Source organism: Oncorhynchus masou, unplaced genomic scaffold, assembly GCF_036934945.1.
Source record: "Oncorhynchus masou masou isolate Uvic2021 unplaced genomic scaffold, UVic_Omas_1.1 unplaced_scaffold_6287, whole genome shotgun sequence".
NCBI classification, from domain to species: Eukaryota; Metazoa; Chordata; class Actinopteri; order Salmoniformes; family Salmonidae; genus Oncorhynchus; species Oncorhynchus masou.
The window spans coordinates 1-15,847 of NW_027012717.1; the positions used below are offsets into that span (position 1 = coordinate 1).

Consider the following 15,847-nt stretch of genomic DNA (forward strand, 5'->3'; position numbering starts at 1 on the left):
GGATTTTGATAGGCCTATGCTATTGTATGCTTATGGATTTCAGTGTGATTATGAGTGCGGCAGGTAGCCTAGCGTTTAGAGCGTTTGACCAGTAACCGAAAGGTCCCTGGTTCGAATACCCGAGCCGTCAAGGTGAAAATCTGTCCATGTGCCCTTGAGCAAAGCACTTAACCCTAATTTGCAACAGGGGCACTGTACTGCTATGACTGCCCTGTAAAACAACACATTACACTGCACCTATCCAGTCGATGTGACAAGAAAACTTCTAATTAAATGTGAGCCTGAACATGCCATACTGAGGATGCCAAGTCAAGTTCAGTTGACCCATTGTAAAGTCCCGCCCCATGAGTTACTTTTGCAATCTGCTTTTTGTTGTTGTTGTTGTTTTTCCCCCCACCAGAGGCGAGGAGATGACTTTGAGACCGTGTCTTTCTGGCTGGCCAACACCTGCCAGTTCCTACACTGCCTGAAGCAGTACAGTGGAGAGGAGGTAGGGCTGGAGAGGGATCATCTCATGACAGTTATTGCTCGACTGATCTTCAACTGCTTAATCCACAGTTACCAAGCACAGCTTCTTCCTGAGTTGGCTCCAACTCCACACCCTCTACCTCCTGATGCGTCCTAACTACTCCGTAGCACAAAATGGAGACACCTTCAAGTTGTGGAATGAGTTTCACAGATGCCCATCTTCTATACACACACACACACACACACACACACACACACACACACACACACACACACACACACACACACACACACACGCACAGAGCGAGAGAGTAGTGCTAGGTTCTGAGATTAGGATGGGACACACAAACCCCTTGTGTTGACTGTTTTTTACAACCTTATCTGTAGCTGCGGTTTGACCTCCTGTTTCTAACCGTCTCCTGTCCTGTAGGCGTTTGTAAAGAACAACACCCCGCGGCAGAATGAGCACTGCTTGTGTAACTTTGACCTGTCAGAGTACCGTCAGGTCCTCAGCGATCTGGCCATTCAGAACTACCAGCAGCTGGTCAGATGCATGGAGGAGGCCCTGCAGCCCATGATAGGTGAGGAGACATTGCAGACGCTCTTATGCAGAGCCACTTACATTCAGTCTATTCAACTAAAGTAAGCAAATTAACCACATAATATGATCAGAGTATGATGATCATGATAATATGCAAGTAAAACCTTCAAATGAGCAATGCTAGTGAGGGTGGGCAATGCTAGTGAGGGTGGGCAATGCTAGTGAGGGTGGGCAATGCTAGTGAGGGTGGGCAATGCTAGTGAGGGTGGGCAATGCTAGTGAGGGTGGGCAATGCTAGTGAGGTGGGCAATGCTAGTGAGGGTGGGCAATGCTAGCGGGTGGGCAATGCTAGCGAGAGGTGGGCAATGCTAGCGAGGGTGGGCAATGCTAGCGAGGGTGGGCAATGCTAGCGAGGTGGGCAATGCTAGCGAGGGTTGAGCAATGCTAGCGAGGGTTGGCAATGCTAGCGAGGGTGGCATGCTAGCGGGGTGGGCAATGCTGGCAGGGGTGGGCAATGCTAGCGAGGGTGGCGTGCCCTGGCGGGTTGTAATGCGAGGGTTAGCAATGCTAGCGAGGTTGGCAATGCTAGCGAGAGGTTTAAGCAATGCCTAAGCGAGGGTTAGCAATGCTAGTGAGTGCCAAGGATAAACAAGTACAGCAGTGACACTTCTGACACAGTCCAAATGGAGCACTACTCCACAGTCAAATGGCGACAACAAAACAACTTAACCAACAAGTGACATTTTATTGTCCAACAATATCCCAGTTCCGGGTATGCTGGAGCATGAGAACTTCAGGGAGTTCTGGGGTCTAACCCACGGGCCTACGGAAGAGGACGTCCAGTTGCCCCGGAGAGGCTGTTTACACCGTGGACAGCATCCTACAGCAACTCAGTCTCTTCCACGCTACTCATGATTCAGCATGGCGTCGACCCCGAGCTCATCAAGCAGGTGTGTGTGTTGAGTAAACTCTTGAGACAAATCTAGATGTGGTGTTCCATGCATGGTTGTTGAACCTCTGTTCTTTCTAGTTGATATGTTATCTCCCAGTGGGGAGGAAGCTTCAGTTCTAGTTGATATGTTATCTCAAAGGGGGAGGCAGCAGTTCGAGTTGATATGTTATCTCCCAGGGGGCCGGAGTTCTAGTTGATATGTTATCTCCAGGGGGAGAGGCCGGAGTTCTAGTTGATATGTTATCTCCCCAGGGAGGCAACAGTTCTAGTTGATATGTTATCTCAAGGGGGAGGCCGGAGTTCTTGTTGATATGTTATCTCCCCAGGGGAGGAGGCAGCAGTTCTAGTTGATATGCTTTATTTTATCTCCCAGGGGGTGAGGCAGCAGTTCTAGTTGATATGTTATCTCCCAGGGGGTGAGGCAGCAGTTCTAGTTGATATGTTATCTCCCAGGGGGGAGGCAGCAGTTCTAGTTGATATGCTGTATGCTATATTTTATCTCCCAGGGGGTGAGGCAGCAGTTTACATCATCTGTTCTGTCACTCTCAACAACCTGCTGCTGAGAAGGACATGTGCTCCTGGAGTAAAGGACTGCAGATCAGGTACAGTCCTTTTTACATGTTTTCACCCAAAAATATTTCTATAGAAGCTAAAGGGTATAGGCCTCAAGAATGATACCTGGGAAAACACTTCGTTGTACACTGTTTAAAAATGTAAAATAAGATTTACTTGTTAGAGGACTGACTGTTTGTTCTGACATGGTGTATTTTGAAACATGAATCTGTTTGTCACAAAGTGGCTGTCTATCCTCTGTACTGTACTGGGGTTTTTGATAACTGTAAAAAGGTCTTTTATAAACACCGTACATTGGGATTGATTGGTTTCTCTCTAGGCACAACAAGTGACAGCTGGAGGAGAGGGCTGTCAGACTGTGGAGCTAACTGGGGGGGGGGCTGTCAGACTGTGGAGCCAACTGGGGTGGGGGGCTGTCAGACTGTGGGAGCTAACTGGGTGGGGGGGAGCTAACTGGGTGTCAGACTGTGGAGATAACTGGGTGGGGGGGGGGGTGTCTCTAGGGATAACTGGGCTGGGGGGGGCTGTCAGACTGTGGAGCTAACTGGGTGGGGGGCTGTCAGACTGTGGAGCTAACTGGTGGGGGGGGGCTGTCAGACTGTGGAGCTAACTGGGTGGGGGGGCTCTCAGGACTGTGGGCTAACTGGTGGGGGGGGCTGTCAGACTGTGGAGCTAACTGGGTGGGGGGGCTGTCAGACTGTGGAGCTAACTGGGTGGGGGCTGTCAGACTGGAGCTAACTGGACTGTCAAGACTGTGGAGCTAACTGGGTGGGGGGTGTGGAGCTAACTGGGTGGGGGGGCTGTCAGACTGTGGAGCTAACTGGGTGGGGGGCTGTCAGACTGGAGCTAACTGGGTGGGGGCTGTCAGACTGGAGCTAACTGGGTGGGGGGGCTGTCAGACTGTGGAGCTAACTGGGTGGGGGGGGGGCTGTCAGACTGTGGAGCTAACTGGGTGGGGGCTGTCAGACTGTGGAGCTAACTGGGGGGGGCTGTCAGACTGTGGAGCTAACTGGGTGGGGGGGGCTGTCAGACTGTGGAGCTAACTGGTGGACTGTGGAGCTAACTGGGTGGGGGTCAGAATGTGGAGCTAACTGTGTGGGGGGGGGGGCTGTCAGACTGTGGAGCTAACTGGGTGGGGGGTGGGGGGCTGGACTGGAGCTAACTGGGTGGGGGGGAGACTGGAGCTAACTGGGTGGGGGGCTGTCAGACTGTGGAGCTAACTGGGTGGGGGACTCAAGACTGGAGCTAACTGGGGGGGCTGTCAGACTGGAGCTAACTGGGTGGGGGGGGGGCTGTCAGACTGTGGAGCTAACTGGGTGGGGGGACTGTCAGAATGTGGAGCTAACTGGGTGGGGGGGCTGTCAGAATGTGGAGCTAACTGGGTGGGGGGCTGTCAGACTGTGGAGCTAACTGGGTGGGGGGCTGTCAGAATGTGGAGCTAACTGGGTGGGGGGGGGTGGTGGAGTGGGGGGGGGACTGTCAGACTGTGGAGCTAACTGGGTGGGGACAGAATGTGGAGCTAACTGTGTGGGGGGGGGGGGTCAGACTGTGGAGCTAAGACTGTGGAGCTAACTGGGTGGGGGGGGGCTGTCAGACTGGAGACTGGGTGGGGGCTGACTGGAGCTAACTGGGTGGGGGGCTTCTAGACTGGAGCTAACTGGGTGGGGGGGGGCTGTCAGACTGGAGCTAACTGGGTGGGGGGGGGCTGTCGGGGACTGAGCTAACTGGGGGGGGGGCTGTCAGACTGGAGCTAACTGGGTGGGGGGCTGTCAGACTGGAGCTAACTGGGTGGGGGGGGGCTGTCAGACTGTGGAGCTAACTAGGTGGGGGCTGTCAGACTGGAGCTAACTGGGTGGGGGGGGCTGTCAGACTGGAGCTAACTGGGGGGGGGGCTGTGACTGAGCTAACTGGGTGGGGGCTGTCAGACTGGAGCTAACTGGGTGGGGGGGGCTGTCAGACTGTGGAGCTAACTGGGTGGGGGGGGGGGGGCTGGGACTGTGGGCTAACTGGGTGGGGGGACTGAATGTGGAGCTAACTGTGTGGGGGCTGTCAGACTGTGGAGCTAACTGGGTGGGGGGGGTCAGACTGGAGCTAACTGGGTGGGGGGGCTGTCAGACTGGAGCCAACTGGGTGGGGCTGTCAGACTGTGGAGCCAACTGGGTGGGGGGGTCAGACTGGAGCTAACTGGTGGGGGGGGGGAGACTAACTGGGTGGGGGGACTGTGGAGCTAACTGGGTGGGGGGGCTGTCAGACTGTGGAGCTAACTGGGTGGGGGGCTCAGACTGGAGCTAACTGTGGGGGGGCTGTGACTGGAGCTAACTGGGTGGGGGGGGCTGTCAGACTGTGGAGCTAACTGGGTGGGGGGGCTGTCAGACTGGAGCTAACTGGGGGCTGTCAGACTGGAGCTAACTGGGGGGGGGCTGTCAGACTGTGGAGCTAACTGGGTGGGGGGGTCAGACTGTGGAGCTAACTGTGTGGGGGGGACTGTCAGAATGTGGAGCTAACTGGGGTGGGGGGGCTGTCAGACTGGAGCCAACTGGGTGGGGGGCTGTCAGACTGTGGAGCTAACTGGGTGGGGGTGGGGGGGCTGTCAGACTGTGGAGCTAACTGGGTGGGGGGACTGTCAGACTGTGGAGCTAACTGTGTGGGTGGGACTGTCAGACTGTGGAGCTAACTGGGTGGGGGGGCCGTCAGACTGGAGCTAACTGGGTGGGGGGACTGTCAGACTGTGGAGCTAACTGGGTGGGGGGGCTGTCAGACTGGAGCTAACTGGGTGGGGGTGGGGGGCTGCCGTGACTGTGGAGCTAACTGGGTGGGGTGGGGGGTCAGACTGTGGAGCTAACTGGGGGGGGGGACTGTGGAGTCTGGGTGGGGGGACGGGGACTGTCAGACTGAGCTAACTGGGTGGGGGGGGGGGACTGGAGCTAACTGGGGGGGGGCTGTCAGACTGTGGAGCTAACTGGGTGGGGGGGGGGGGAGCTAACTGGGTGGGGGGGCTGCCGACTGGAGCTAACTGGGTGGGGGGCTGTCAGACTGTGGAGCTAACTGGGTGGGGGGGGCTGTCAGACTGTGGAGCTAACTGGGTGGGGGCTGTCAGACTGTGGAGCTAACTGGGTGGGGGGGCTGTCAGACTGTGGTGCTAACTGGGTGGGGGGACTGTCAGAATGTGGAGCTAACTGGGTGGGGGGGGCTGTCAGACTGTGGAGATAACTGGGTGGGGGGGGGGCTGTCAGGACTGTGGAGCTAACTGGGTGGGGGGTGTCTCTCTAGGTATAATGTGTGGCAGCTGGAGAGCTGGAGGAGAAGGGGCTGCCAGACTGTGGAGCTAAAGAGATGCTGGAGCCGCTGATCCAGGCCGCTCAGGTTACAGGTCAAGAAGAAGACTAAGACGCCCCAGGCTCTCTGCACCATGTGCTCTGCCCTCACCACTCTACAGGTACAGTCATCTAGGTGCCATTCGAGTATACATAGCCTGGTTCCAGATCTGTTTGTACTGGGATTTCCGAAAATCAGACTGGATTTGGCTATACAGCTTTAAACAGATCTGAGATCAGGCTACAGTATACAGAGTAGTAGTAGTAACTGGCAATATTTCTTCCTTTAAAAAAATAAATAATTTTGTGCCATGTGATCTCGTCTATTGATCATTTCTCATGATTTAGTTCATTTCTGTTTGTTTCCCTCATCAGATTGTGAAAGTGCTAACCCTGTACACCCCAGTGATTGAATTTGAGGAACGGGTTTCAATATCCTTCATTAGAACCATACAGGTAAGAGCTTGTCTGTGTGTACTTTGCTCTCTGCATCTCTTTTTTTATATATATTGTCCCTACGTCATTAAGTTGTTCTCTCTCTGTCTCTCTGTCTCTCTCTACTCTCTCTTTCTCTCTACTCTCTCTCTACTCTCTCTCTCTTTCTTCTCTCTACTCTCTCTCTTTCTCCTCTGTCCCTCTCTCTCCCTCTCTTTCTCCTCTGTCCCTCTCTCTCCCTCTCTCTCTCCCCTCTCTCTCTCCTCTCCTCCTCCCCTCTCTTCTCCTTCTCTCTCTCCCTCTCTCCTTCTCTAACTTCTCTTTCTCTTTCTCTTTCTCTAACTCTCTACTCTCTACTCTCTACTCTCTACTCTTTCTCTTTCTCCTCTGTCCCTCTCTCTCCCTCTCTCTTCTCTCTGTCACCTCCAGGCCCTGTTGAAAGGCCGTGTTGAGTCACCGCTGCTACTTATGGACACCAAGAAGATATTCTCTGTGACATTTCCCTTCACCCCCCCTCTGGCTTTGGAGACCATTCAGATCCTAGCAGTCTGAATCTAGGATTCCTCACATGGTCTAACTGACCCCCCCCCCTCTAGCTTTAAAAATAATAATAATAATAAAAATGTATCCTTCCGTCATTCCTTCGATCCTTCCTCCTTGAAGTCATCTCTGATTTACACATAGTTGGATTGGACAGGTTTGATGACTTCAAAGGAAGGAAGGGAGGAAGAAATTTGAACGGCGCCCAGGAATTCTCCCCAATGGTGCCTGAGGGAACCACATGATTCACCAAAGATGCCTGACCATTCATGTTTTACAAATGCCTTGGAAAACGTCAGTCCGTTTTTTATAATGTCCTGACCACATACAATTAGAAACAAGGAACATTTGGAGACCCTTTGTAATGATATGATGTATTTGGCAAGAGATAAATTATATTATAATACATAATACATCTTTTAGCAATAGTTACGGTATACTCTGTTTCCTCTATATGTTCGCCACTGTCAAATCGTGGAATCGTTTTCCAGGATGGCAAAACATTTTGTCAGCGTAAACTTAAACAAGATATAAAGTATGTAGAAAGATAATGACGCGATATATATATATTTTTTTAAATACGATCATCCTCGAGAACTAGCAATCAAGATGAGAACTAGATACAGTCAGAGAATCTAAAATTCCCCAAAATATCATGTCATGTGACCCTCCCATTGATTTTGTTATAAATGTTTGAGTTACTCACATGGCATAAGAACAAGGCATATGCCATGGCAACAAAATGTTTATAATTCCAGCAAATTCGTTTTTTTAAAACTCAGAATTCTCTCAGCCTCATGACAACATGTGTGGAATTGCAGGAAAAAAAAAATAGCTTTAAAGCTGTAAAGGTTGTTCTCTTTCCCCATGGCAAAATGTGTAGAATTGTAGGAAATGTGTTTTTAAAACAGAAAAAATGTCGCTGCTGAAAAGAATCAGGCCACTGTTTACTTGTTAACGTACGAACAGGGAAATGCACTGCTTTATGTTTTACACATTAAGAAATAATAATACTGAACACACAACTACACTGAACAAAAATATAAACGCAACATGCAACAATTTCAAAGATTTTACTGAGTTACAGTTCGCATGAGGAAATCAGTCAATTTAAATACATTCATTAGGTCCAAATCTATGGATTTCACATGACTGGGAATACAGATATGCATATGTTGTTCAGATACCTTAATAAAACTTTAGGAGTGTGGATCAGAAAACCAGTCAGTATCTGGTGTGACCACCATTTGCCTCATGCAGCGCGACACATCTCCTTCACATAGAGTTGATCAGGCTGTTGATTGTGGCCTGTGGAATGTCGTCCCACTCCTCTTCAATGGCTGTGTGAAGTTGCTGGATATTGGTGGGAACTGGCACACGCATTTGTACAAGTCGATCCAGAGCATCCCAAACATGCTCAATTGGTGACATGTCTGGTGAGAGTGCAGGCCATGGAAGAACTGGGACCTTTTCACCTTCCAGGAATTGTTTCCAGATCCTTTCGACATGGGGCCATGCATTATCATGCTGAAACATGAGGTGATGGCTGCAGATGAATGGCATGACAATAGGCTTCAGGATCTCGTCATGGTGTCTCTGCATTCAAATTGTCATCGATAGAATGCAATTTTGTTCGTTGTCTGTCGCTTATGCCTCACCATACCATAACCACGCCACCATGGGGCACTGTGTTTACAACGTTGACATCAGAAAACCGCTCACCCACACAACACCATATACAGTTGTGAGGCCAGTTGGATGTACTGCCAAATTCTCTAAACATATGGAGGTGGCTTATGGTAGAGAAATGAACATTCAAATCTCTGGCAACAGCTCTGTGGTGGACATTCCTGCAGTCAACATGCCAATTGCACGCTATCTCAACATGAGACATCTGTGGCATTGTGTTGTCTGACAAAACTGCACATTTTAGTGGCCGTTTTGTGTCCCCAGCACAAAGGTGCACCTGTGTAATGATCATGTTGTTTAATCCGCTTCTTAATATGCCACATCTTTCAGGTGAATGGATTATATCAGCAACGTTAAAATGCTCACAAACAGGAATGTAAATAAATTTGTGCGCAAAATTTGAAGCGAAACAAGCTTTTATTTTTTGTGCGAATAGAACGTTTCTGGGATCTTTTATTTCAGCTCATGAAACATGGGACCAACACTTTACATAATGCGTTTATATTTGTGTTCAGTGTAGGTGGATGAGGGCAATGGCACGAAGAGCTGGGATGAAGGGGGCAGGACTACTGGTTTTATTCACCAAAGTAAATGTATTTCTACAAGGTTTGTACCATATATTTGGGAGCCAACGTTAGTTGGCTTATGCTGACCTATGTAATGTAGTGGCTAGTGCTTACTACCTTTGTAATGTAGTGCTTGTTGCCTTCCCATATATCACAGTAAATATGAATATCATGAGCACCACTCCTATTGTACACTGTGTGCTGGACACCGCAACCAAAGAGCCTTGCTGTTGACTCACGCCCTCTGTGTGCCCATTGCTTCCCATAGAGATTAAATGACCATCAGGTTTCCCTAAAAGTATAAACCTGAATATCTCCTCAAATGCTTTACAGTAGTTTTAATATTGCTGGGAAAAGGCTGAGATAAATCTATAGGCTACGTTTGCTACTGTGTCCCGTTCCGTTCCTTGAGTAAACGCAAGGCGCATACCAATGGAATCACTATAGAATCACCCGCACAACTTTTTAATATTGTTCTATGGCTGAAAGAATGCCTTGTGAATAATTCCACGAGATGGTGGTTTGTTTGCTTTGTCGGCACCAGGATGTCAGCGTTTGTTTGTTACTATGCACCTAAAAGGCTTCATATTGTGGGTCAGCAGTACATAAAAGATGGTGAGGTATTTGAAATAATAAATTAAAAAATAAATTAAAAATCTGAGTGGGGTTTGAATAGGTGATTTATAGAATGAACTGAGAAATGTATTTATTTACATGAAAAATATGTGTAGCTTCCATATAATGCTACGTGGTGGGAAAAGGCTGAGAGAAATCTATAGGCTACGTTTGCTACTGTGTCTAGTTCCATTCCTTGAGTGAACGCAAGGCGCATGCCAATGGAATCACTATAGAATCACCCGCACAACGAATAACCCGCTGAGGTGTGTATCCTGTTTCTATTGTTGTCTTTGTTCAAATGAACACACCCCTAATGTCAAGCTGCTGTCACAAGACTGATGGGCGGGACGAGGAAGGCGAAGTCCACTGCACAGGTAAAGACAAAACGCTTGGGGAAGTTGTCGACTTTTTCTCGCCACTGACGGTATGGATGTTGTTGGTTAAACTCACGGATTGCTAAAACTTTACTATCATGGCTTTGTCGGAACTTTATACGAAGGTGAGAAAATAATGACAAAGAAAGTGATACATGGTTTGTTTTAAAACTCATTCAATCTTAATACGGAATCTCAATCGGTTAGTTTTAACACCTGTTGACATGTGTTTAATGACTAACATATGGTGCACACTGTCCACCTGATTACAGTTTGGGAAATGATTATGCAAATACGTTTCCAACTTTCCTTGTAGTCCATTATCAAATTGCTGTGTTACTACTAATTACATAGACTTCAATAATAAAGTAACGTATCTGTACACGTTTCTGTACTGTCATGTTTATCTACCATTCACTCATCTCCATCTTGAGAAAGTAGGCTATAATTAATTGGCTCATTCAGTACAACAGAGTGTGGATACCGGATGAAGAGCATGTCTGGAAGTCAGCAGAGATCCTGAGAGACTTCAAACCTGGAGATGATACTTTACAACTGCAGCTTGAGGATGGCACTGTAAGTACTGAAGACAGACTATGAACCAGGGGGTCTCCAATCTTTTCTAGCATGAGATACTGTAATAAAAATAAAGTTATTGGTGTACAAGAGTGTTTTCTGTCAATACACCTGGTAAAATAATGATTATTATAAACAGGGTGGTTTGAGCCCTGAATTCTGATTGGCTGAAAGCCATGATATCAGATAGTATACTAGGGGTATGCCAAAACATTTAGTTTTACGGCTCTAATGACGTTGGTAACCAGTTTAATAGCAATAAGGCTTGGGGGTTTAGGCATATGGCCAATATACGGCTAAGGGCTGTGTCCAGGCACTCCGTGTTGCATTGTGTCTAAGAATAGCCCTTAGCCTTGGTATATTGGCCATATACCACATCTCCGGCTCCTTTATTGCTTAAATAAACAACTCTTAAAATCTATGATTTTAAAAACTCCTGGCTCAAGATTTGTTTTTAACTCTCAAAATTTAAATTGTTCAAATAACTGGTCTGGAAGAAACACAAAATCCAAATGTGTTATTAAGTTCCCCTTTAATTGCGCATCTAGAGTGAGGCATGTGTCATCTAATGCTGAGCAAACACAACACTTCAAAGATATTAACAACTCAGACGCGCTCAGATTTCCTTGTACCAAATGTTTAATTCCGTCATCCACAACCCCAGGACGTGGCTGCTCACGTTCCCGAGCTGGATCCTGCCCTGCGGTTTTTCGGTTGTCATCAGGGAAAAATCCGATAAGCAAACGTGTTTCTTGTCGGTGAGATGATTTATTAGTATGCACATTATTATGCGCAGAAGCGTTTAAAAAAGAGACTGCGGCGCAGAATATGGACCCACAGACGTGGACAATATGGACTGCTAATGTAGAGGGAATTGGCCGTAAAAACTTTTTTAATTTTTAAAAAGGATGCCGCGTTTTCTCCACAGCTCCACCAATCTGTCATAATTATATTGCTTAAGCCCCGCCTATTTCTTCAAATTATCTTATTAATATCTGATTTTTAACCAAACCACACTGCTAAATTTAAGCCTAACCTTAAATTAGTACCAACAAACGAAATATGATGAATTTGTATGATATGGTCATATGCAAATTCAAATCCCCGAGCTGACAAGGTACAAATCTGTCGTTCTGCCCCTGAACAGGCAGTTAAACCCACTGTTTCTAGTCCGTTATTGAAAAAATAATTTGTTCTTAACTGACTTGCCTAGTTAAATAAAGGTAAAATAAATAAATGGTCAGTGTTGACTTTGTGGCTGCGGTAACTAGGGACAACCTGCGTGGTGTTGTTGCTTCCCTGTTCGCCATGATTTTTTTGGAGGTCTAACATGTAGAGTCCTCATTGGCTGTCGCGTCCTAGGTCTTACTACAAGGCGCACCGCCAAAGTCAGAAAGTTATCGGGACATCCTGGTCTGGAGAGCCGAACAGTCTTCATCAGTGCGTCCTTGACCCGCTCAAACTACGCGAGTCCCGACGTACTGATCTTAGCCCAAGTTCATAGGATTTCACCCTGATCATGAAAATTCGTCAGGGACGGTGAAATCGTGTCGCTTATGCCAGGCATAATGTGCCGGTCGAGCGATGGTTTCTGTGCTACTGCGGCTCATTTCATGGCAAAGTTTACAAATAATAGATAACAATTGATATACTTCCGCCAGGTTAACCTATTTAACGTTTTAATTGAGAAGGTTTTGTGAAAAGTAGTTGTCGACCCACAAGATGGGCAATATTGCTGGAAAATTGACTGGCCGATATTGTGTTAGGTTTGGCTTTTTAAGCCATTAGTGGCTAACCAGGGGTGGGGTAATGGCGCTTGTGGTGACTGATACTTGTGAGATTTGTTTATGACAGTTTGCGATGGAACACGTGAAAATTGCATGTACTTTCAGAATTGTTTTGACGATGGATTGGCCTGTTGGAGAGCCCTGTTTATAACTATAGACCACAATACTCTGCACTGTATGGGCCTGTTGGAGAGCCCTGTTTCTAACTATAGACCACAATGAACTGTACTGTATGGGCCTGTTGGAGAGCCCTGTTTATAACTATAGACCACAATACTCTGTACTGTATGGGCCTGTTGGAGAGCCCTGTTTATAACTATAGACCACAATACTCTGCACTGTACTGTATGGGCCTGTTGGAGAGCTCTGTTTATAACTATAGACCACAATGAACTGTACTGTATGGGCAATTTCAGTTTGAATGACAGTGTAACAGTATAAATTTAGACTGTCCCCTCGCCCATACCCGGGGCACGAACCAGGGACCCTCTGCACACATCAACAACAGTCACCCACGAAGCATCGTTACCCATCGCTCCACAAAAGCCTCGGCCCTTGCAGAGCAAGGGGAACTACTACTTCAAGGTCTCAGAGCAAGTGACGTCACAGATTGAAACGCTATTTAGCGCGCACCGCCGCTAACTAGCTAGCCATTTCACATCCGTTACAACAGCATACATTTGCAGCGGGTAGCCTAGTGTTTAAGAGTGCTGTGCTAGTAACCAAATGGATTCTGGTTCGAATCTCCGAGATGACGAGGGGAAACATCTGTCTCTGTGCCTTTTGAGCAAGGCACTAAAACCCTGATTTCTCCTCTCTGGCGTCTGCGAAATGACTGAAATGTAAAACAGTATTTATGGGGATCATATTTCATTTATCTCTAGCTCATTACTTTCACTCATTTACTGGGACATGTACGGCCGGGCTAGGACATGTACGGCCGGAGCTAGGACATGTAAATCATACAGCATACTTTCAACGTTGAGATTCTCTATTGAGTTTTGTAGGTAGTTTTAGTAGCTTTCTAGACCAGGACTAGGTTTACTATACTCTGTGTCCTGGAAACTGGCCACAAGAGGCTTTGAATCACCAACATCACACTGTTATTCCCCCTGTAGGAGATGCTGTACTCCCTGGACACATCCAGTCCTCAGCTCCCTCACCTCCGAAACCCTGATATCCTGGTGGGGGAGAATGACCTGACAGCTCTCAGCTACCTCCACGAACCAGCAGTTCTACACAACCTCAAAGTGCGCTTCGTGGAGTCCAAGATCATCTACACCTACTGCGGTAAAGAAACACTCACACTCCCAAGTCCATCTACACCTACTGCGGTATAGAAACACTCCCAAGTCCATCTACACCTACTGCGGTATAGAAACACTCCCAAGTCCATCTACACCTACTGCGGTATAGAAACACTCCCAAGTCCATCTACACCTACTGCGGTATAGAAACACTCCCAAGTCCATCTCCACCTACTGCGGTATAGAAACACTCCCAAGTCCATCTCCACCTACTGCGGTATAGAAACACTCCCAAGTCCATCTACACCTACTGCGGTATAGAAACACTCCCAAGTCCATCTACACCTACTGCGGTATAGAAACACTCCCAAGTCCATCTACACCTACTGCGGTATAGAAACACTCCCAAGTCCATCTACACCTACTGCGGTATAGAAACATTCCCAAGTCCATTTACAGTGCCTTGTGAGAAGTATTCGGCCCCCTTGAACTTTGCGACCTTTTGCCACATTTCAGGCTTCAAACATAAAGATATAAAACTGTATTTTTTGTGAAGAATCAACAACAAGTGGGACACAATCATGAAGTGGAACGACATTTATTGGATATTTCAAACTTTTTAACAAATCAAAAACGGAAAAATTGGGCGTGCAAAATTATTCAGCCCCTTTACTTTCAGTGCAGCAAACTCTCTCCAGAAGTTCAGTGAGGATCTCTGAATGATCCAATGTTGACCTAAATGACTAATGATGATAAATACAATCCACCTGTGTGTAATCAAGTCTCCGTATAAATGCACCTGCACTGTGATAGTCTCAGAGGTCCGTTAAAAGCGCAGAGAGCATCATGAAGAACAAGGAACACACCAGGCAGGTCCGAGATACTGTTGTGAAGAAGTTTAAAGCCGGATTTGGATACAAAAATATTTACCAAGCTTTAAACATCCCAAGGAGCACTGTGCAAGCGATAATATTGAAATGGAAGGAGTATCAGACCACTGCAAATCTACCAAGACCTGGCCGTCCCTCTAAACTTTCAGCTCATACAAGGAGAAGACTGATCAGAGATGCAGCCAAGAGGCCCATGATCACTCTGGATGAACTGCAGAGATCTACAGCTGAGGTGGGAGACTCTGTCCATAGGACAACAATCAGTCGTATATTGCACAAATCTGGCCTTTATGGAAGAGTGGCAAGAAAGCCATTTCTTAAAGATATCCATAAAAAGTGTTGTTTAAAGTTTGCCACAAGCCACCTGGGAGACACACCAAACATGTGGAAGAAGGTGCTCTGGTCAGATGAAACCAAAATTGATCTTTTTGGCAACAATGCAAAACGTTATATTTGGTGTAAAAGCAACACAGCTCATCACCCTGACCACACCATCCCCACTGTCAAACATGGTGGTGGCAGCATCATGGTTTGGGCCTGCTTTTCTTCATCAGGGACAGGGAAGATGGTTAAAATTGATGGGAAGATGGATGGAGCCAAATACAGGACCATTCTGGAAGAAAACCTGATGGAGTCTGCAAAAGACCTGAGACTGGGACGGAGATTTGTCTTCCAACAAGACAATGATCCAAAACATAAAGCAAAATCTACAATGGAATGGTTCAAAAATAAACATATCCAGGTGTTAGAATGGCCAAGTCAAAGTCCAGACCCGAATCAATCGAGAATCTGTGGAAAAAACTGAAAACTGCTGTTCACAAATGCTCTCCATCCAACCTCACTGAGCTCGAGCTGTTTTGCAAGGAGGAATGGGAAAAAATGTCAGTCTCTCGATGTGCAAAACTGATAGAGACATACCCCAAGCGACTTACAGCTGTAATCGCAGCAAAAGATGGCGCTACAAAGTATTAACTTAAGGGGCTGAATAATTTTGCACGCCCAATTTTTCCGTTTTTGATTTGTTAAAAAAGTTTGAAATATCCAATAAATGTCGTTCCACTTCATGATTGTGTCCCACTTGTTGTTGATTCTTCACAAAAAATACAGTTTTATATCTTTATGTTTGAAGCCTGGAAATGTGGCAAAAGGTCGCAAAGTTCAAGGGGACCAAATACTTTCGCAAGGCACTGTACACCTACTGCGGTAAAGAAACACTCCCAAGTCCATCTACACCTACTGCGTTATAGAAACACTCCCAAGTCCATCTACACCTACTG

General features: G+C 47.2%; 2 protein-coding genes and 1 long non-coding RNA gene across 3 annotated transcripts; all 3 read left to right on the forward strand.

The window, feature by feature from the left end:
* The first annotated feature begins 6 nt into the window (after positions 1 to 6).
* Positions 7 to 5,921, forward strand: LOC135536534 (unconventional myosin-Va-like). Its single transcript, XM_064962839.1, has 5 exons — positions 7 to 490; positions 899 to 1,049; positions 1,776 to 1,877; positions 2,468 to 2,563; positions 5,821 to 5,921. Exons 1-5 carry the CDS (start codon positions 302 to 304, stop codon positions 5,919 to 5,921), a joined length of 639 nt encoding a protein of 212 aa, XP_064818911.1. The 5' UTR covers positions 7 to 301.
* A 5-nt stretch (positions 5,922 to 5,926) lies between these two features.
* Positions 5,927 to 6,794, forward strand: LOC135536535 (uncharacterized). Its single transcript, XR_010455006.1, has 3 exons — positions 5,927 to 5,970; positions 6,224 to 6,304; positions 6,713 to 6,794. It is a non-coding gene; the product is annotated as an uncharacterized LOC135536535 (long non-coding RNA).
* Positions 6,795 to 9,101: 2,307 nt separating this feature from the next.
* On the forward strand, positions 9,102 to 13,776 carry LOC135536536 (unconventional myosin-Va-like). Its single transcript, XM_064962840.1, has 3 exons — positions 9,102 to 10,195; positions 10,536 to 10,646; positions 13,552 to 13,776. Exons 1-3 carry the CDS (start codon positions 10,169 to 10,171, stop codon positions 13,771 to 13,773), a joined length of 360 nt encoding a protein of 119 aa, XP_064818912.1. The 5' UTR covers positions 9,102 to 10,168; the 3' UTR covers positions 13,774 to 13,776.
* Positions 13,777 to 15,847: the final 2,071 nt, after the last annotated feature.